This window comes from Clarias gariepinus, chromosome 18 (genome assembly GCF_024256425.1).
Source record: "Clarias gariepinus isolate MV-2021 ecotype Netherlands chromosome 18, CGAR_prim_01v2, whole genome shotgun sequence".
Taxonomy (NCBI): domain Eukaryota; kingdom Metazoa; phylum Chordata; class Actinopteri; order Siluriformes; family Clariidae; genus Clarias; species Clarias gariepinus.
Genome location: NC_071117.1, coordinates 14856957 through 14880889, shown reverse-complemented (window position 1 = coordinate 14880889; position 23933 = coordinate 14856957). Strand labels below are relative to the sequence as shown.

Below are 23933 nucleotides of genomic sequence, written 5' to 3'. Positions count from 1 at the left end.
AACTTAACAGTTGAACAATATTTAATTAAGGAATATATAATGAAATGAAATGATGTAGATTAATTGAAAGAAATCGGAACAAATTGTTACTGTGAAGTTGCTAAAGATATATTTTTTAATATATATATATATATATATATATATATATATATATATATATATAAAACAACCTTGACAGCGACCTCATTTCCCCTCTCATCTGTTCTAACCACTCAGCATTCAGCATCACCAGTACTGTATACTTATCACTGGCCTGATTATCTGTCATCATCTGCTTTTTTTAGATTTAAGTTTTTTTATGCGAATGATTCATAGGTCACTAAGTGGCTTACCAAAAAAAAAAAAAATTTTCTCTGAAACTCTTCAGGTACGAGGACTGAGAATCTAAAACTCCTTTAGGCGGCCTGGAGAACTATTCCTGAAGATCACATAAAAAATACAAGAAAGCCTGGCTCTTTGAAAGCAGAGTATGAAAAAAAAAAAATGAGGCGGGGCTCAAAGACTTTTGCACAGTACTGTCCATTCGATAAAACATAAATAACAAGAGAGTGTTTAATATATACTGTAATAGTAGTGCTGAGGTCTGGTCTGGTGCCATATGAAATTATAATCTCATTAGGTTTTAAGTAATACTCGTTCCACTTGTAATACTATTCTGAAAAAGAAAAAAGAAAAAACCCTTTGGGATAAAAAAGAAACCGGTTTTAGGTTGTCACCAGCATAAATATTAACCTGTACCACCTAGTGTTTCCCTCCTATATCAACAAACCCATTCTCCACCACACGATTTAGCTGCTTATTGATCTGTTTACATTTGGTTAACATGCTTAACTGCAATCACACAATGTAATGCAGAAAGGTACACGTGAGGATCAAACGTACAGTAGGTTCCCACACACACACACACACCTTGTATGTCCTCGGTGTGCTCGTAGGCCTGCATTGCTTTGCGGATCTGCATGCGAATGATGTCGATCTTGGTTTTACTGTCCTGGAGCATCTGCTGAGCGGTCTGCAGCATCTTCTTATCCTGCGGCAAACACACACAGTCCATGATATGTTTAATATTTCTAAACAAGAAAAGGTCATCAAAGATCTGCTTCATTGTCACGAGCAATTTTGCGTTGCTACGTTAGTTGATCGAGCTGCTAATTAGCCCGAGTTCCCACAGCTGGTACTTAAGCTTAAGTTCAATAAAGTCTTACACTGCAACTTAAATGAAGTGCCTAGAGATAAACAGGCAGCTCTCATCGCCTTAGTGAAGTGCCAGTATTGTACTAGTGACACCTATACACATACCCATTTATGCAAAAAGCTAATCGGACAATCGCGTGGCTGAAATCCAGCGTGTGAAATTATGATGTAAGTTGCATGTACATCTGGAAGCACCGGCGACACAGACACACGGACACGAAGTGAGGTCTTACGGGAAACTGAGTCATTTTATTTTTAAAAAATGTAGGAGGAGAAGGGTTAAAGGAGGGAGGGGAAAAAAGGGAGGATTTTTTTAACGCGGTAAAATTTCGAGATCCATTAACATTAATTATCGCCAGGATCTGGTGGCCTCGTCCCTTCGCGCACCTGCAGACGAGAGGGAGCCTATGCAGGGAGCCTACGGAGTGAGCGAGGAGCGACGACAGGTTGAGACGCACACAGTGAAAGATGTTTTCGAAATAACTTGAAAGTAATGTAATTAGTAATCTGATGACTTTTACGTGTAAAAATAAGTAATGTAATCAAAGTACAATTTTAAAGAAGTATTACTGTGTGCATGTAAGCGTATGTTACCTTGGTAGATCCGTTAGCGTAGATAGGGATCATGTTCTCAGCACCCTGCTTGACTTTGAGCTCGATGTTAAGCTGCCTCTCCAGTGCAGCAATGCGCTCCTGATGGGCAGATACCCGGCTCTCCATGCCGGGAGACCGAGGCGCATCATCTGGGGGGGCAGAGGTTAGAGTTACCTAACGATCTTAACTATCAGAACCTGATGTCGTGTAAGGCTTAAGAGGGAATAAATATCGGCTTAAACGAAACGGCTGCTCAGTTGGCTCCCTGTGTGCATTTGTACGCGGTAAATGGTCAGGCACAATGGATGGGTATCCAGCTGTGAGCATAATCAAGACCCTTAAGTGACTATTGGGATACGCATTCAGCTTCAAAGCGACTAGATTTAGCCGGTTCCACCACAGAAAATCCACACAGATGGTAGTAATGAATGAGCACTGCTAGCATTAACATCCAAGAGCGAATGTTTCCTTTCTGTCATTACAATACAATTTTCTCTGCCTTAACTGGAGCCACTTACCGCGAGCCTCATCCGTTCCCTTAACAACAATGTGTGCGTCCAGCTCCTGGAGCTGGGCTTGGAGCGAGTGGAGACGCCGGTTGGAGGAGCGCAGCTGGTTGTCCACCTGCTGAGCATTGCGCTTGTCGGTGGTGGCACGTCGCAGGTTCTCCGCTCCTTCCTTGATCTTCAGCTCCTTGCGGATCTCGCGCCGGATCTTCTCGCGCTCCTCGTCCAGCCGCTGTTGCACGCTTGAATCTGAAAAGTCCGAGCCTTGGTCCAGACCCAGCTGTTCCAGCACCGACAACCCACCGGGATCACTCTGAAGACAAAAAGGGGAGAGATTAAAAAAGAATCTAATCACTGATGATAAAAATTGTCAGACGTGTACACACTATACTGTAGCTAAACCCACAGCCTTCACACCTTTATGGTGCATGCTATAGATATAAAGATTTCCATTAACTGGAAAGCATGTTCCAGCATGACATGGCCATGACTGTGTCCAAGAAGAGTCCAAGAAGACATGCTTTGCCAAGGTACGAACTAAAGTGTCCAGCACAGAGCCACAGAGCTCTGACCTTAACACGCTGAAAACCTTTGAGATAAACACTGACTGCACTTAACCCAACATCAGAACCAGACCTAACGAACACTCTTGAGCCTGAATGGGCAAAACCCCACAAGCTTAAAAAACACTTCTTTTTGATAAGACACTTTGGCTGGCTAATGCTGCATTCGCATTACGTTCGTAGGCGGAGTACCCTGTTTTTCAAAAAAGCAGCAATGGAAAACTTTGCCAACAACAGCAACAACTACAGAATACCAGAAAGCCCAGGGGAACATTTCATCATGAGTTCACGTCCTTGACTTCTGCCATCGTGCCACAGCAATAAAACAAAACGGATGTCATTTTTCCTTTTTTTTTTTTTTTTGGAAAACATGGATTAATTTTGGAAAAAAAATCCTACAAGTCAACATGAACATACAATTTAGAATATATAATAATTGCATGAGGTGACACGGTGGCTTGTGTTTAAAACTGTCGACTTGCACCTCCAGGTTCTCCTTGTGTTTGGTGGATTTTTCTCCAGGTGCTCTGGTTTCCTCCCATAGTCCAAAGACATACAGATTAGGTTCATTGGCGTTCCCAAATTGCTCTTTGTGTGTGTATATGTGTGTGTTTGCCCTGCGATGGACTGGCACCCTGTCCAGGGTGTACCCCGCCTTGTGCCCCAAGTCTCCTGGGATAGACTCTGGGACCCTTCCGGGACCCTGTACACAGGATAAAGTGGTATAGACTATAAAGAAGTCAGAGAGTGATAAGTGGATGATGGTCATCCTTAACCTACTGCCTCAGAGAACATAAATAAGGCTACATTATCTGACTAGATGATCTAACCATCTAAACGGAACTAAACATGGCGAATCATAACCTATGATGAAAAAAAGACTAGTTGTGCCACACAGCTCATGCTATAAATAATTCTTTAAAACAGGTGCAACTATTTTCTTGCATTTGTCAAAATGTTAGTCATTTGCTATAGGACGAAAGACATGACACACACACACACACACACTCTCTCTACGGGTAATTTAGAGTACCCCGTGGAAACCCACCATGCACCGAGAGAGCATGTAGACTGCATGCACACAGACCCGAGGCAGGAATCAAACCCGGAACCTGAAGGTGCAAGTGCTAACCACGAAGCCAACGTGTCCCACCTGCATTATATCAGTATATATTAAATGTATTAATGTAATTATTTTGCTCAAAACACAATGCCAGGTAATCACTTTTGCTACTGTACGCACACAAAAAAAGTCAATAGTAACGGATAAAAAAACAACCCTACATATTAGTAGTCTTATCTTGACATTATGATATTTTTATGCCTGCATCACTAATTTTTCCAAATAATTAAAGATCCATGGTAAAATTCTAAAATCCTCAATCCTTAAAATCGTTACATTTTTAAAAATTACATTTTTCGGCAAATGCTTCACATAGAATAAAAAAAACTGACTTACAAAAGTTGTGAAAAAAAGTTTATGAACTTATTTCCCTGTGTTTAATCATGCTTCAAAGGCAACTTCAAAGTCTTACGAAGGCAACACATGAACTTTTCTCATAAAGCGACGCTTTACAAAGAAAAAGAAATACAGAAGTGGTCGTGTCTGAGGTTGTGCTTCAAGACCAAACGGCCAGCGACACGAATAAATGAACGACCTGCAAAAAAAAAAAAAAAAAAGCAAAAAAAAAGTAAAACGAACTGCTAAAGCACGGCAATAATAAATCCAGCCGGATCAAAGACGTGAAACATGCAGTCAGCTGGAAAGCCTCTACAAAGCATGCCATTCAGAAAGCAGTGCTTGGTTTCCAGGAACTGGCAGCGCTTAAATCCCTTTGACAAAAAAAATAATAATAATTGTACTTGTACTTGCTGTACTTCTTGTAAGCCAGGAAGTTGTGTTTAACAGCATTTCAAACTACCTCATTCCATCATACCAGCAACAGCATTAGTGCTTCAGTAACCCGCGGAGTCAAGTCTGGTGATCCTACTCACTCTTGCCGCTCAAGACAAAATTCATGCAGAACTACAGCGACAGCACTCCACCTGTGTGTCCAGGTATTCCCAGCGATCCCAGTGGTCCCATTCCCCCGACCAGCACATGCTGTTTACTCCAGCGTTACTATCCGACCTCGAAATGAGACATGGAGCGAGACGGTGAGAAGCCGAGAGACAGAAAGGAAGGGAAAGCCATGGTTGGGGTCGCCCTGCCAAAGCAGGATATCCGGCTGAGCCTCAGTACGGTCACTTCCTGTTTCCTGTCAGCTTGTGCCTGACCAACCCCACTGCTTGGATTTCACTTTGTTTTCCACAGAACACTGTATTATATCTAGATGATATATAATATAATATATACATGATATCAGACTGCACGTCGCCTTCTGTGCATTCTGTATTTCAGTGTGCGTTTTGTGCGGGTACGGTTTCCTCCACTGATCAAAAACGGCGCCGAGTGCAGAGAGAGCAAAAAAAAAAAAAAAAAAAAGAGCAACCCCGAACTAGATAGAGATAAAGAGAGAGCCATGACATCACTAGCTCAGATTACAGGATGTGAACAGAAGCTCAGCAGTGGCCCTTCCTGCACTACGTCCAGTCCAGATTCCTTGAATGCAGCTCTAGTTAAACAAACATACTGGCAAGAACTGTCGAAAGCATTCTCAACCTTATCTCCAACCACATCTGTAGTCTATGTGAGATTACTATAGACCAAAACATCTTGACCGGGAAAAGCTCCAAAAGCTCAATCGCTCAAAAACGTATTTATGATAAATGATTCTGGAGCGGTCCAAATTCTTTAATCAAAGATATTGTTCAGCTGTAATCAGCATTTTTGTGTGTGTGTGTGGGGGTGGGGGGTGGGGGGGTTGGTGGGGGGGGGGGGACTGTTTGGTAGCTTAAGTGCGACTTTAAAACACACACCAGAGCCTGACTGCTAGTGCAAGATAGTGATCTAGCTGTATTGACAGACATGATCTGTCTGTTTTTCTCTTTAATACAGAGCATGGAATGTTCCCTCTAAGCTAATCTTTGACGGCGGTCTGAATATGAGAACACCACCATTTCACAAAGTATTCTGACTTACAGCTTCTCCAGTAGGTTAAGCTCTAAGCCTGTATCACGAGCCCTTTAAAAGGATTCACGAGCTTGATTCTTTATTTTAATAACAAAATCTCGAGTTTCCAGCAATTCATTTATGTGATTTTTTTCAAATTAATGCGTAGTGGTTCCGCACCTCCAGGTTCCGGGTTCGATTCCCGGCTCGGGATTTGTGTGCATGGAGTGCATGTTCTCCCCGTGCTTGGTGGGTTTCCTCCCACAGTCCAAAGATATGCAGATTAAGCTAATTGATGTTCCCAAATGTCCTGGAGTGTATGTGTGTGTGCCCTGCCATAGATTGGCACTCTGTAAAGTCTCCTGGGATATGCTCCCCGTGATGCTGTATACAGGATAATGTGGTATAGATGGTGAGTGAAGGAGTATTCTTTGACCTGGCTTTAGCTAACTTTCTTTGTCTAGTTTTTTAATGAATAGCTCTGTATGAAGCCAGATTCTTTTTTCTGCATGCATATGAAAACTCTTGCCAGATAACATTTTGACAGATTTCATCTCCATTTTTGGCGAATATTTTTTATTTCTGCAGAAAGTCTGAGCAATACTATCCATTAGCAGTTAGTGGCTGGTGTATAATGAGATAAAAATCGAAGTCGCTCTGGATAAGGCCGTCTGACAAATGCCTAAATGTAATATACAACCAAAAAGAAAGAACAAAAATATTCCCCATTTGGATCCTTTTTTTTCCCCTTTTGTGACCTCATATAAGGATTTCACTATAAGGAGGTTTGCTGGTCGGCTCTATTGTACATAAAAACAGCTTGTTTTATTGAAAAGAGAAAAAAAGAGATTTTTACTTTGGGGTGGGGGGGGGGATCACTGATAAACCAAATATGGGACCTTTAAACCAAAGTGGACAAAGTGGTTAATAAAAAAATTATAATTGACCTAATAAGTAATCAATGTCACACGATTTATCTCTGGTCGAGTTTATAGCATCATTCTCTAGTTACTTTAATCAAATACCAAATAATCCCCCCTAATAAAGGATTTACCTGATTTAACTCCTGTCCGATTAATCCTAGCTTTTCAAAACAAGTGCAATATTAATTAATGCTGTCAATCAATTATTTTTTTTTTATTTAGTTAATCATAGTCACAGCCTGTGATTAACCAGGATTTTGAAATACAAAATTTTACTTGTATTATAAATGTGCAATGCTGCAATAAACAAATGCGTGACAAACTGCTGAGAGGAAACAGATTATGCAGTTTTTATGATATCAAAGTGATTATGGGAAGCCATTAGGGTTAAACTTGGTCATATGATTAATCTGTGTAAAAAAAAATAAAATAAAAAAAAATAGCAATGCGTTCAAATTTCTAGATTAACCACATGCGTTAGCACGTTAGATCTGACAGCCATAACAATACTAATTATTATTATTATTTTCACTATTACAGAATAATTTCACTATTTTTTGTTTCACAGGATCTTCGTCCTGACGTAGGCCGACACCACCAGTGTAGAGAACTTCAGAGTAGGGACTCGCAGCAGGAACAGATTCGAATCAGATTTTTAGCGAAAACATCTCACGCGCTCGGCGGTAAAGCGTTGCCGCCTCACAGCTTCTGAGCTCAGGTTGCTGTGTGTGTGATGTTTCACACGCCCGCCCCTTGTCCGTGTGGGTTTCCTCGCTACACTATATTGCTCATTAAAGGAGTCTGTGTGTGTGTGTGTGTGTGTGTGTGTGTGTGTTCAAGTGTGAATTCCCACCTCACGCCTAATGTTTTTCCCAAGATCCAGTATATATCCAGCATGAGGAAATAGTGCTTACTAATTCAGGTTTGTCTGCTTGTATAGTGCACTGTAAGATTTCACTGAATGTAGCTGAACAGTTAAGATGATTATCTACGCTGCAAACGCGTGAGTGTGCATATATGTGTGCTTCCTACAGTGTCTTTCTGTTGACATCTGCAGATCTGTAGATCCTGGTAAGTACTGGACAAGCCTGTTAGGATTACTGTTACTGCACACACACACACACACACACACACACACACACACACACTAACACAAAGACATTATGGTGTAAATCCATTTAGGTTCCAGGCATAAAAAAATAATCCTATAGAACAGCAACATGTAATACCTGTTTTAGTTTTGATTATCTTACACACACACACACACACACACACACATAGTCACACACCCACATGTGCACATGTACACACAAAACACAAAGGCATGGCAGTGACTAAGCCATAACTAAGCCACTAACAATGGTAGCCGTAACATGTTCAAAAACACATGAGTCATTTACAGTAAGTGAGGATGAGAGAGAGAGAGAGAGAGAGAGAGAGAGAGAGAGAGCGAGAGAGAGAGAGGCAGCGGGGGAAGTAACTACTAAAGTGCACTTGTGGGTTGAGACACTAAATTCCAGCTCAACTTATATGCCATTTAATCATAAGGTTGCCTTCAGTCCAACCTAATAATTAAGCTCAAATGCTTAAAATTAAGCTCAGCCTGGTTAAACCGGGGGCTTGGGACTAAACAGATCCAGATTTAAAGGCTGGCTTGCGGTTTGCCGTGACGAAGCAGAAGTATAAATTCGGTTGGAGAACATTCGCAGGTTTCATTTGCTCTGTTCGGCATCGGCTCTACTACTTGATTCAATTCTTTTTCTTATAGCTTAGAAAGTGAGCTATAAGAAAAACTGTCTGCATACAGTATGTCTATACATATAGTATGTTGATTAAAGAATCCTAACTTTCGAATCTATCCAAAACCACAGCGAATTATCAACAGACCACAGTGTAAAGCACTGGTTTGAGACGGTTCGTGTCTATAACTTTGGACGAAAATGTTCGAATGGAATGTTTGAAGTGCACTAGAGTAGAAAAGAACCGACTGTAACTCAGTGACTGTAACTTAGTGACTGTAACAGTTAAAATGACCATGTGCTTGTTTTTCCTACATCCATTAAACCTTTTTGGATTCGTAGTTAAACAGCAATCTATAGTGTGGAGATTGGTAAAGAGCCAGTGTCTATTCATCTGTTTTTATTTATTTTTAATCAAATTTAAAACTTTTAGTGCTATTATTTTTCTATTTCTTTTTATGATTTTTTTCCGTCTCTTTTATGTAAAGCACTTTGAATTACCATTGTGGATGAAATGTGCTATACAAATACACTTGCCCTGCCTTGCTTTGCCTTGTTTATTCATCGGTGATATCATTTGCATTTGAACATTGTAAAGAAAATATAATTTTTTTATCAGGAAAGGTGACATAATCTATGTGAAAAAAGGGTCCCACTTGTAGAATAGGGAAGGGAATCGCCAGGGACCACCCGATACGATATTATCACGATACCTACAGTATGTGCCGATTCTGTTACTATAGCTACTTTATAATGTCCCGATTCCATATAATTTTATTTTGTTATAATTCTAAAAACAGGACACATGATGCTGTAAATGTGTTAATAGTTTGAAGGATCATAGAGGAACAATAACGAAAAACGTAAAAAGTGTATAAATGACTAAAATTGATTCTGGAGTCAGTGTGGCAATACATGATTATCCACTACATCACTAAATCTTTTTTTTTCCCCCAATCCCTAATTAATGTTCATTATATAAAAACCAGCCACCTTTGCAAGATCAACACCATTTCCAACAGGGAAATTCCACAACGCACTCTGTGTTTGACGGCGAGACAGTTACAGGTGCACAAAAAAAAGTAAATATAGAAGTAGTTATGAGTTTTGTTTGAAGAAGTTGGTGTTGTTTAAACAAGATAATCATGTGAAAAGGTCATCTGACACGTCAGTCAAACTATCAAACTACAAAGTAGATGATACTTAGGTTTAATGTCACAATGTACTAAACTGTCTAACAAATCCTTCCAATTCTCTGCAAGACTATCAAAAGGAGACAATAGAGCCACCTTGTGTAAATGTTAAATATTCCATGTTACCCACGGAGCCATATATCAACCATGTAGTAAGAAATGAAACCTTGTGACTAGTTAGTTAGAATATAGAATATTGATAAAGGAAGAATTCACCAAATCCATTTTTTATAGTATGATGATGCTGGAAGAAAAGCAGCTTTAAGGACACAGATTAGATATGATGAGCACCACTTTTATTTCAAAACAGCTTGGGTGGAGGGGATGTTATAAATCTCCTGCAACTCCTACACAACATGTCTCTTTTACTGAGGCATCTGTGTATCTCTCCTCAGGACGGAGCCACGTTTCAACAGGACAGTGCAAACACACATCGCACACACCTCTATTTCAAACATATTCGAATTCGACGCAAACAAGGACGTGCCGGAGAGAAAAAGACGAAGAAAATGTCAGAAAGAGAAGCTCGGCACTGCTCTACTTCCTGTCTGCAAAGGCATGTGTATGTGCACAAGAGACAAGATAGATATATTTTTTAAAACTAGCGAGCAATCTCATCCATAAAGGAAAGTGTCCACAGAACACGAAGTCATAGCAGAAAACTAAGGACCTCAACTGGAACAACCTACAGGACCTACATGACAGGTCTTAAAAAAAATCCCCATCTGGATCTACGTTGGACCATACAGAAATGGTGAAGCCTACCCCTTGAGTGGTGCCGCCCGGTTCTGGGTGGCTGACCATATCTTGTCTCTCCATTACGGCGTCTCCACCCATTTCTTCCGTGGCCATGATGGCGGTCGAGACGAAACCGCTTCTTGTAATATCTTTCCCTAGACACACTCCCAGACTCCCAGAGTTAAATCCAAAACACAGGGCTGGATTCTCTCTCGAGAAACAACTAGAACAAAAAACAAGCATAAACACTGAAAATGGGGTCAAACCACTGTCTTTGGGTGAAGAAAGATGCGAAAAAATAAACAAGAAAGAAGAAGGAGGCCTGGGCCCCACCCCGCGACTTCCTGAAGAAAAGGAACTCAAGATCATGCAGCACACACACAGTGCACGCATGCAGAAGTCGTATGTGTCATATGACTGCTACTATTGCATGAGCAGCTCAGATGCAACTGATTACTGAACCTCAGATGCAGGCAAAACTGTTCGAGTGGAAGTGACTGTGGTAATTCGTTTTTCACTTTAAAAACCAAGGTCTAATGACTTACACCCACAGAGCTTCTAGAAAATGTCCACTGAAATTTGTCTGAAGACTTTCTCGGTCTTTGACACCACTTCAGTTATTATATATCATTTATCCTTTTTTAAAGAACAAAGCAACATGCTTCTACACATATATAAGTTAAATTAGATTACATGCAGCGGCTGTTGCTCATTCGTGAATTTCATATTAACATAGAAACGGAAATGTATTCGAAAACGGTACAAAACTTTCTTAAAATTATAAAATAAACATCTCCTTACACAAAGTGTTATCGTCAGTGTTGGGGGACGTTACTTTTTACAGTAACTAATTACATTACAAATTTACTGTCATTAAAAAAAGTAATCATTTACATTACGGCGTTACCTTCTGATAAAAGTAACTAGTTCGAGTAATTAGAAATGAAAACTTCTTTGTGATTCCTCATGCATGTTGTTTTAGTCAAGACCTTTATAATTTTTCTACCATCATCACTCTGCAAAGTTTGGCCCATAATCTGTTAACTACTACCAGCAAGAATAACAGTGGCAGCTGGTTATTGTAGGACGACTTTTACAAACACACACACACACACTAACGGAATCATTAGTCAGTATTACTAGGCTCATTATTTTGCCTCTGATGAATCAGAATTGACAGCAAAACAACAGAATTCAGCACGGAATATACCGTATCCTAGGTCTTAGACCACATTACATACTTTAGATCCTCATAAACTAATTTTGATAAGGACCATTAGAATTAAATTCTTAAGGAAACGATCTGTATTTTAACTGATTCCAGACAGTTTATAATCATGAGTCGTGAACTGATCCTAAGAAACGAAACATGGACGGTGCAAGGTGGACTCAATTAAAGTGCAACTGGATCGATTCCAGCTCACTCATTTACTCATCAACTGTCTGACCGACTCTGGTGCTGGATCCAGTTAGTACCAAATGTAGTAAACTGTCCAGAATGAAGCAATGTGCTCGTGTGGGATGATCTGATGATCAGTTGAGAAGTTACTATCTAGGGAAACAACATCTGGGACAGAATCAGAGAGTGCATCTTTGCCTCATAAATGGAAATAAATCCACCAGAAGGTTATCACCAGGAGTGTTGTAAAATGTCTGAGGCATCAGGGTGTTGCACTTAAGCAGCAATAAGATTTAAGACAGTGGGTGTAGAACGTCAATTTATTGGCTGGTTAGTGAGGCATGGAAATACGCTAGTGTACTTGTAGTAGTTCAGTGTAGTTCAGTGCTTTGCTTGCTTCCCGCAAAAAACTGATAGTTAAACTGGTAGTTAAGATATTTAACTTCAAAATATGATGAGCTAAAGCTATAGGCCATGAATCTGGTCTCAGACGCTTGGAATGGTCTCAAGATGTTTTCTGTACTTAAAACTTATTGGAATTTGCATTTGGACTTTTTCTTGTTCTTAGGCATTGGTTGGGCTAAATACTGTATTAGTCCTGACTGAGAGTTTGTGGAAATACTGATTATTTGGCCAGTTTGACAAGAAATAAATCTGTATTCTAGAAACACTGGAAAAAGCCTAAACATTGGCCCATAGTAAACTGTAGACTCTTGACTTCGCTTTAGCCTTTCTCGGTCTTGAATTAATCACAGCTAATCCTAGTCCTGGGTTAGACATGGTTTTAGTGAAAGTTGTTAGTCCTTTAGCCTTAGAGGGGTTGCCACAGAGGACCATCGGATCTGTACACAACCTTTTACACCAGATGCCAATCTTGCTGGCTTCCCACTGGCGCTGCATCTAGTGGCTGGGGTTCCAGCATTGGTTGGGAACTGAACCCGGGCATTCCACTGTCTTTGCAAAACCATACATGGTTTTGTTCAATACAATCCTAATACACAGTAAAATTACTGATTACTGCCCACAGATTATTTAAAACTTTCAGAGTACATATGAGTTCAAAACAACAGCAAGTCTTTTGGTTATAAAGCTAATCTAAGCTGCATCACACTTTGTACCTTCATTAATGTCTGGCTGCATTTGTATTATTATTTATTTTAAGGTGAACTGTTTAGTATTATGTTTAAACTGATCACTTGACATGCCTTCCACATTTCTCATTACTCACTCACTCACTCACACTTCTATTCCGCTTATCCTGTACAGTGTCGCAGGGGCCTGGAGCCTATCCCAGGGGACTCGTGGGACAAGGCGGGACACACCCAGTCCATTACAGCGCACCAGCATGCACACACTGATACACTACGGGCAAAATGGAAATGCCAATTAGCCTAATCTGTATGTTCTGGGACTGTGGGAAGAAAGAGAACTATATGAGGGAATCCCACCAAGCACAGGGAGAACGTGCAAACTCCACACACAGACCTGAAGACGGGACTCAAAACCTTGAACCTAAAGGTGCGAGAGCAAAGTGTTAACCACTATACCACTTCGCCAGCTCAGTTCTGATTATTAAAATTAATTTGTACAGTATATTATCCATAGAATCTAATTTATTTAACTACTAATGGGCAACTGGATTGTTTAATACGTAACTGGGAGATAAAACTGAGGCCTCATGCACGGCTTGCCGAAATATGGTCCGGAGTCACAGATTTTCATTTTCTCTTTAATTTCAATCGAGAAAATCGTAACCCATAATCGTCAAAGCTTCACGTTCACGTTGGATTATAAATATTGTTAATGTATAGTGAATATGAGGAATTGAACAACTGAAGCAACATCTAGTCTCAACTAATAGCCATTGCAATTCCCTCATAATACACAAGGGGACGCAATCATTGAGGATGTTCTCTTGGCCTGGTTGTAGCATCAGCACAACATTTATCCCAACATTTTTGTCACTTATAACCAGGTGAGCGAGAACTCAAGGCAAACAGAATTAAGCCAGCAGAAAAGTAGAACATGGGAGATCCATCCACAGAATAAAACGTTCACATGGAGGAGAAAAAAAACAGCCAACGACAAAACAAGAACAAACTGTCAGTTGCTGTTCTTTGACTTGGCTCGGTGTGTGTTGCAGCTGGGCTTTTTGGGTGGGAGTCTATGGGTGTTTCAACGTTTATGTACAACTCTCCTAAATTGACCTGTACAAGCATTTACGCACGTATACACACACACACACACACACACAAATCAGTCACACTAAACCAGACTGCAGAAAACACCTCAAAATGCCTGGCTTTAATGAAGTACAGTGACGTGGCTGTCTATAAATATCCTGGAACACTATTGATGTGTGTGTGTGTGTGTGTGTGTGTAACCAGATGTAGACACGTTCACACTCAAACCAACCCATACAGAATGTCTTTCAGGAAAGTTAATCACTCATAGAATGTTTTTTCATGAGAAGCCAAGACTCAAGTCATGCTAATAGTATAATCGTATTAAACGTGGCGTATAATAGAGTGAGAGATGCCGAGGCAAATATTTCGTATTTAGTATTCAGACTTCACGTGGGCTCAGTGGATGCTCATTCCCAGCCCTGCGTTACGCAGCCGACTGCTTTGTATTCAATTCAGTCTTTCTTTTAACTCGGTCTCTTTCTCACAGATGGAGCTCTATTCAGTTACCGTGACTCGTGAGAATGCCAGCGATCCTGGAGTTCGTTTAGACCCCTAGGGAACAAACGGAAGAAGGAGGAAAGAGCGGCGGGAGAGCGAAAAAGAAAGGACACATACATGAAAAAGAAAAATAATAGGATTTTCGGAGGAATGGAAAATTTCCCGTGTGGTAGCGCTGTAACAGACAAGTTTCCATGTTCAAATTTCCATATTTAAAAACATTCAAATGTCTAACAAAGATGTTCTCTCTAACGCTCCTAACAAAGAAGTTGTTTTTAACGGTCTCTTGAATTCTTTTTTGTTTTTTTGCTGAATGCTAGTTGGCATGCTTTAAACTTTGAATAAAGCAATATCATTCTTTTTTACTTTTCCAAATTGAATGCAAGTAAAAAAACAAAACAAATAATGTGTCCTAAAAGTGACCGTACAAACTTCAAATTGAGTGCTTTTTTGCAGCTAAATCTCAAACATTAAACCTGACGTACAGCGCACTTCCTAACACGTCAATCCTGATTCATCTGCCATCTTTGAGATGGGTTCTTTAAAAGCACATTTTTAAATTGAGGAAGAAGGAAGTGGCGAGGCTTCCAGATCAAGGACGCCCAGATGCTTCCTACACAGAAGTTATGCCTCTTGATATGTTACACTGCTGTGCAGCAAGCTCTCTAAAAAAATCATGCTACGACAAACAGGGGCATCTGACGTAACAATTGGATCTGTCGTTAACTCCTCGTGTCCTCAGAGAGATGAGATAAGACATGAGGACGGCGGACAAGCAATGAAATGTACTGTTTAGACATGATGTATAGTGAGTAAAAAAACTAAACTTGTATATAAGCTTCTATGACACACAGAGGCCAAGCTTTTTGTTTTAAACTGGCTCCCATTTCTATGGAATTTATTGATTTAAAAGTCTCACAATCTGATTATTTTGGTTCCTACATATTTTCTCACACATTTCATACTGATTCTGTAAAGCTGCTTCGCAACAACGACCACTGTTAAAACCTCTATACAAATAAAACAGAACTGAATGAAACTTTGAATTTAATCGATTTTTTTTGGCGAAAATAAGCCACTAATAGAAGCTGTCGACTGAATATTTATTATATTAATGTTGTGCTTTAGACTGACAGCGTGAACAGAGATTCCTCCACCACTTGTTACTAATTTGCATGCCAAACTACCCTTTAAATATACACTAGACATGAAAGAAACTAGTGACCTTGCTGTAACCTTGATCCTGTTTGGATCAATTCCAAAAAGCTACCCATGAGCTTATAAGAAGAGAAAGATGTGATAATCTCACAAAACAAGAGTATTTTGCAAGTACTACAGTATACGGAAAGTGCAATTGGTTTGGATTTTTCGCAAAAGCTGTGGGATATTTTCAAGGAATTTATTGATTTTAGACCATTTACTGTAGGAACTTAATGTAAGCTTATCCAAATAACTCAAAGTGTAAATGACAGTAACACAATCAGACCGATAAATCATTGATTAAGTTGCATAATGGATTTAATCACAGAGCTCTAAATGACTCCATGCAGTTCTTGGTTGACTGCTTCACTTCTGCAATGATTGTGTTGATGCATTTTTATGTTTTATGAAGTGAGCATGTACACCGATCAATCATAACATTAACACCACCACTAGGTGAGTTGAATAACATTAATCAATTATTATTATATACCAGTAAACTAGAGTCAGGATCATGGGCATCCATGAATCATTTATGACTATGGGGACCAAAGGCCAGCCTGTCTGGTTCGATCGCAAAGAAAAGTAGCCCAAATTTCTGGAAGAAGTTAATACTTGCCACTATAGAAAGGTATCTGAACACACAAAGCATCAGATTTTGTTTATTAAGCAAAAAGTTCAAGGTTTTTGAAAACCTTCCGGCCTCTAAATTCCCCAGATCCCAATGGGATATGTTGAACAAACAAGTCTGATCCATAGTGAACCCACCGCACAACCCACAGCACCCAAAGGATATGACACTAACTGGTGGCCGTTAACCAAGCACGCCTACAAAAGTGTTTTGGAGCGATGCCCCGAGGGGCAACACAGCGGTTTTGGCGGCAACAAAGAAACTTAAGTCTAAGATAGTTTTAATTAACGGTGGATAATGAAAATATAAGATGAACTAAAATGTCAATCAAATCGAATTTCAGTGACAATGATAAGTTTCAACTTCTGATAAAACTGTGGCATTAACCTGTATGGAACTGAATTTTTCCTACTACTGATTCTACATTGTCACAACTTTTTTAGACATTCGAACAAATTAAATAAAACGACTAAAGAATAATACTACAGCTCTATTAATATTCGCAAACATCCGAAAAAAACAAATCATTTAACTTCAAACGGGCTGGGTGACAAGAAAACGTCGTCACTGAAATTGACGTCTGAACTCCGAAAGAGAATAATGGGACTATGAAAACGAATGATTCCTTTAGATAAGAGGGAGGAAAAGAAAGAAAAGGGAAAAGCTTCTAGGAAAGGGAACTCCCACTGCCCACTGCTGCTAGCCTCATGTCCTTTTCTGACCATATCCTTCTTCTCCCCCAACACAGAGCGAGCGAAAGAGAGAGAGAGAGAGACAGAGAGAGAGAGACAGAGAGAAACATCTGGAAAATTCTTTACATATTTGTGTGATGACAGCAGATGCTGTACAGTAGGTGGACACACCTCAAACAGGAAAAGAGAAGACTGAGAAATACGTTACATGTTAAGGAATGCCTAGAAGCACACGAGAACCCTGGGGAAAAAAAAAAAAGACATGATTTTCATACCTGCAAATGAAAGCTCACTGGTCAGAATTTTCATATAACCACAGACGTATGGATGAACAAGCAGACATAAACAAACTGCACTGGCCAAGAGTACTGGACGGCAAACAAACGCGTGCTTTGATCTCGAGCGAAAACACACACAGCATGAGACTTAAATATGCTGGCGAAAGGATCTCTGTGTGTGTGTGTGTGTGTGTGTGTGAAAGACAGACTACGGAAAGAGTTCATTAGAGAGTTCAGCATGCAAAGAGCCAATTCTGCCACTTGTCCCCAGAGGCTCGGGAAGATGTGTGTCTCTGTGTGGATGTGTGTGTTTGTGTGTAGCCCTTATGAGTAAAAAATGAATAGTGTCATTGTAGCATGGTCAAAGATAGAGAGAGGCGGAAAAGACTAGGACTTCACTAGCCTCCATTGTTCACATGCAAATGCACACACACACACACACACACACACACACACAGAGAAAGAGAGAGACACACACACACACATATACATGAATGAACACCAAAACAAAAAAATATTGTAATTACTAAAAGCTTTCACTTTATGGTCACCCCTGGTGTGAAACGGCTTACTGAGGATCACATCGACTAGCCGTTCTGTTCTGTATATATCCTTTTCCAGACGTGAGACCACACCCCCAATTGCATTAAAACTGTACATTTCCCAAGAGTTCGTTTTGTACCCCACGCGGTTCACGAGATATAAGTATTTATACTGGCTGTGAGTCCGCTGAGTGAGTGGAGAGACATGGGTTATCCTCCAAGTCTCTCTGCACTCTCTCTCACACACACAGTGTACAGTAACATGATCCCTTGCATTGACGTGAATAGGGAAGTCAGTCCGCCGCTCCTGAGCCGGATATCTCTGCAACTGTTGGGGCTAGAGCATTGTGTTTTACAGAGTTTGAGAGAGGAGATATGGTTACATGTTGTGATACAAGTTTTGTGGAGTTTGTGTAAGATCGACCACATAGCAGCAGTTTTGAATAGAGATTTTTTTCCTGTTTGTTGACTCACTCTCTCTATACTGTAAAAACTATTGTGACTATAAGTTTAGAAATTATACACATGACTTAGGAGATTCAGACGTTCTTGTATTTCGTTGTATTTATCTTGTATTCTTGCAGAATCCAGTCATGTTTAAAAGTTAGTACTCCTTTTAATCCTATGTGTTTTGTGTAAAAACATTAATATCATCTGATCGTAACACATCTTAGTGTTACAGCCTCGGACGAATAACACGATGTATTTTTTTTTCATCGTGCCATTATCTATTTTACAAAAAAAAAAAAAACATCCCAAAACTAAGTACCCCCATGCTTTAATCACTTACAGATCCACCTTTAGCAGCATTACCTTGAAGTCGTCGTTTCCTTCATGACTTTATCATTCTTATACCTCATGGCAGAGGAATTTTGTCCCATCATTCTTTACAACATTGTTCTTAAGTTGAGGATTTGTATATGCGAACTCTATTAAGGACTCGCCCAGCATTTCAATTGAGTTGAGGTCAGGACTAAGTCATTCCAAAACCTTGATCCTTTTATTTTCCAACCATTCTGATGCAGATTGACTTGTGTCCCACGATCATTGTCCTGTTGCATGACCTAATTTCGGCCAAGCTTTATCTGTCAGGCAGATGGCCTCACATTTGGCCTTAGGAATTTGGAATAATCTGGTATACGAGAGAGCTCATGGAAGGGGGTGGTGGTGGTTCAGGTGGCTAAGGCTCTAGGTTGTTGATTCGAAGGTTGGGGGATCCAAGTTTAAGCCCCACTGTTGGTGGGTTGCCACATTCCATACCAGCCACTGCATGCAGTCCCAAGACCAGTTAAAAAAAAATGGGAGGGTAGTGTCAGTAAGGGCATCCTGTTTAAAAACTTATTTATAAGTTATATAGGCTTATTGACTGTAAAACTATTGTCTATGTCACATAGAAGTAAAAGATGGGGTACTATCTTTTGAACATGACTCTAGTTCTCCAGGACTTTTTTGTCTCTCATTATCAGTCTAGTTCCTGTACCTGACCAGTTTCAGAAGAATGCTTTGTGATGGTTAAGCCACACAGTGACCCATGAATTATTCAAGCATAAAAACATCAAACTTCATACATGAATCAGTTAGAAACAGGTGCAGATGATGACAGATGATCAGGCTGGTGATGCTGAATGCTGAGTCGTTTTAACAGATGAGAATGAGGTTGCTGTTGAGGTTTAAAAAAAATATTTTTTAATCGTATTTTTTGTGATTTTGCAGTCACAGTAAAACTTTTGTTCCAATTTCTGTTTTTTTAATCTACATCATTTAATTAAATGTAATATAAAGACATGAGGGGTGGCTCAAGAGTTTGTATCAGACTAAAGATGAGCGAGTTAAGACTAAGGGGTTTAGCGTAGGTCCCAAACAAATCCTCATAGCTTAAAAACCACTCAAAAGGCCAAACTGAACATGGTTATATACGTTTTATTGGGGTGCTTGGAAAAATTTGGGGAGATACGGCTATCTAGTCTACTGTAAATTAAAAAAAAAAAAAAGGAATTTTGGCAAACTTGTAGGTCAGATTCTTTAGAAAAGTAATAATGCGGCCATTCATAGGAGAGACGAGGGATTGGGCCACTTCGCCTGTACACCCCCCATTAAATATCAATGTTTTTAGCCTTAAAATTCCAATAATATTAATAATATTAATACTAGAAGAACCTTCTGCCCTACTAATGTGCAGTTACACGATGCAATTTCCTTGCCATTTTCATGTTTTGATGCATATGAAATAACCTGTGTTGCATGAACTTTTTTTTTAATGCACGATGTGGAAAGTCTACCCCCGCTTCAGCACTTTAAACTTCAAGTCAGATTATAGTGACGTCGCGCAGTGGTAAAGTACTCGCCCTATCATCCAGATATCGTGAGTTCGAAAATCGGGAGGGGGGAACTATCTTGACATGATATTTTAGATGCCAGTCAGTATTCTCTACGAATGCTCTTCTTACACTTATAATTTTTATAATTCCTGCACTTGGACATTAATTGCTTCATATCTCTTGTTATATTTTATTAACTTTTAAATTGATTATATCATTCTATAATAACAGTTAAGCTTACAGGAAAAAAAGAACAAACAATGAGTAATGTACGTCTGGGAGTTAATCAAATGAAATATATCCAAGCTTTATCATTTATTACTTATGCCAAACCAGAACTATTGTGTGGAAGTACTGAATGACGGTATTTCTCTGATATCCTGTACCTGTTCTAGCACTGCCATACATTCTGTTTCCTGTTTATCTGGAAACTCCAGGTCCACATGGAGTCACAGCGATTCCTCTTAATTCGTGCCATCTTGCTGATTATAGAGTCTGGTATGAAAAGGCGATACTATCAAACCTGACTGACACAAATTGGACTAATTGTGCTTTATCTCTAAATTCCAGACGTTACTGAATAAACTTCAACACTATTGTCAACGATGTCTCGAAATTATCCGAACCACTGTCGCTATCCGTATATAACGTATTACTCGCCATGGTTACAAAACAATTACCCTGGAAACTGGGCTGGAATGTCAGGATGAATCATTTTCCCACACATAGGTCTCTCAGAAATAGTTGTTTTTGTGCGATGGTTCCACCTCGAGCTGGCAGAATTCGAATCATTCAAGCTGCCCCGAATCTAACAAGGCACTTCTGGGCAGTAATTGTAATCGTTCAGTGTTCTGTCTTCATAATCATTAGATTGAGTCAATATTGATATTGTGTGTGTATGTGTATTTTGTGATAAGGCAAACTACAGTGGAAAGAACAAAATGATATAAGCCTGATAATCTACCCAGTTTGTTAGTTTTGCTGTATTTGTAGATCTTGATTTATGGAATCAGAGCAGGTCTGCACAGATTCATACAGAAAGGAAAGGTATGACGAGACAATATAGTTGCATCTAGTTTACTCTTGCAAATCTTCGGGAAGTGCCTTTGTAAAAAAAATTAAATAATAATAATAATATTAATAATGCAGTTATGCCTAGGGCTTTGCCTCCAGTCATAACGTAAAGCAAAGGCTGCTGTTGTGTTCGACACAATCCCATAATTAGAGTTGTGTAACAGAAATAACAGACAAACTGACTTAGGGTGTGTTTAAACACAGGCTGTGAATTAGGGAAGGGCAATGTTTTACGTTGTATATCAATAGGCAAAACTATTCATATTATTACTAGTCATATAAATGTACTAACTGATTCTAACCAATTGTGGGTATTTGTGAGCTTGTATGAGAAAAAAATGATGTTGCTGGTTTTATTCACGTCTCAAAGAAAGCACATGCTGACCACATGTTGGGGGAAAAACATTTGAGTCTTTTTTTAATACTTATAATTAAATTTCTATATTTAATTTGGAGCTATTCATACGGTAACCGAGCATGCATTGAGGACAGATGAGCGACAGTCCCATGCTCTATTGTGGGTTAATTCGTTTAGCATTACACTTGGTTCACATTACTGAAAATAGTACACCTGGTCCTTGTGAGGAAAACCATAACCAGTCTGCACCCTCATTCCAAGCCGGGAAACACTCAATTTAGCACTGAACAGAGAGAGGAGGAAAAAAAGAGATTAGGTTAGGACCAGCCACCCGAGGGACAGTTCTTCCTAACCTAACTTATCAGAGCAGCAGAGATAAACTATTTAAACCAGACACTGTTTGAACTGATAATTAAAGAGGGGGTGAATTGGCTCTCCCTTCAGGAAAACCACCTCTGACATCATCAATCAAGCAACTATCCCATGGCAGCTGTTGTCAAGGACACAAATCCTACACATCTGGCTCTTCCCATCCCAGGTGACCACTCAGACATGAATGATGGCTTAGACCGTATATAACAATTGTGAGTATGTACAGAAATAGAAGAGTGTTTGATATATATTTCTGATTGTTATACTTTAATATGGTTATTATAGCTTTCTATTCGAGTCTAATACAATCCTCTGGTCACTTGATTTGAATAAGGTTTAATGACGTTATTGAAACAAATACGTCTCAGATCAATTTCATAATCTAATGAACCAGACTTATCTCATTTTGGTACAACTAGAATAACTGTGTATAATATTAAATTCTTCGAATCTTTTTACACACTGGGTTCAGCGGGGGTTGCGTTCAGGAAATGAATCCTTAAAAAAATATTCGGCGATGGCGTATATATTTTCCTAAGGTGATTAGAATTTGGGCAGCACGGTGGCTTAGTGGTTAGCACTGTCGCTTCGCAGCTGCAGGGTCTGGGCTCGATTCCTGCCTCGTGTGGAAGGGGGATGTTCTCCCAGTGCTTGGTACTCCGGTTTCCTTCCACTAGCCATGCACAAATCACCTGTAGTGTGTGAATGTGTGTATGTGTGTGCCCAAAGATGGATTAGCACCCTGGCTAGTGTGCAGGCCGCCCCATACCCTTAGTCTCCTAGGATAGGCTCTAGGCCCCCCGCGACACTGTACACAGGATAAAGCGGGTTAGACGGTGAGTGTTGATTAGGATTTGAGTTAGATTATTAGAGTAAGATTACGATTACAACAATGTATTTACAGAAAAATATGAATTTGTTTTATAATTTTTCATTTATTGAATAATGACAAACTGTATTTTACATTACTGGTTATGTTTAACAGTTGCTCATGTGTACTGTACAATGGCAATAATCGCGCATGCTTATAGCACAGTTGAGTAGAGAATGTATCTCAAGGTGACCTGTCCCAAAAAAAGGAAAAAGGAAAATCTTAACATGATCAGCGTGATGTGCGAAATCGAGACTCCAAATATTGTCAAATTTGATTGACCATATACATACGCTGTGCTATACATGCAATTAATAATCAGCTAAAACTATTTACGTAACCATAACAACCCCAACAATATGATAATTGTGGTACCTGAAGTGATTACGTTTGAATAAAGTGAAGTGCTGATTTTATCCGGCTCAAAGGATCAGATGGAGAGAGGAAGAGAGAGTGAATAATCGTACCATTTCATCATCTAACTCGTCTGTTTATGAGCTGCGCTATCTCTCCGATCGCTAACTGAGCCGAAGAGGAAACTCGGTTCTTCCTGCAGCGGCTCATTTACACATGAACTTATTTTACTGTGTTATTGCCGATCCATCAACAGCTGTGTGAGAGTATTTACAGTCATTCATACACTCTACCACCCAAAACACACCACACCCTTACAGAGCCTGGGGACTGAGACTAGGGCACTCGCAACTACACAGATACTGTACACACTTATTCCCATAGGCAAACATGCTGTAAAAAATGTGCACTATTATGCTATTAACCCATTTTTTTTTCGTTCTTTCTCACACACACAGAACTGCCCTTCCTCTCCCACACCAACAAAGAACACATAAACCAATTTTCCTCCTCCTGCTCATCTCTCCCTCTCTCTAACACACACAAACCCCCCTAGATTTTCTTGAACAATGGGCTACATTTGCTTAATCCTCTACACGCTTCGTTTCATTTAAACAGTACACCACCCGCGAGCACTGTTTATGGCAGGAGGTCACAT

At 39.7% G+C, this 23933-nt stretch overlaps 1 protein-coding gene across 3 annotated transcripts in view; it reads right to left on the bottom strand.

Annotated features, from left to right (window-relative positions):
• The window catches only part of pkn1a (protein kinase N1a), a 54021-nt gene that overhangs the window by 15123 nt on the left and 14965 nt on the right, over window positions 1-23933 (bottom strand). The window contains exons 1-4 of one of the 3 annotated variants that reach the window (XM_053476954.1): window positions 10530-10859; window positions 2307-2607; window positions 1789-1937; window positions 910-1030 (exon numbers count right to left, since the gene is read on the bottom strand). In XM_053476954.1, the coding sequence (XP_053332929.1) occupies window positions 910-1030; window positions 1789-1937; window positions 2307-2607; window positions 10530-10745 (787 nt within the window). In that variant the 5' untranslated portion in view covers window positions 10746-10859. Of the gene's footprint in view, window positions 1-909; window positions 1031-1788; window positions 1938-2306; window positions 2608-4903; window positions 5057-10529; window positions 10860-23933 lie in introns of those variants that run through there. The other 2 variants (XM_053476955.1, XM_053476956.1) reach the window with 2 other exon arrangements.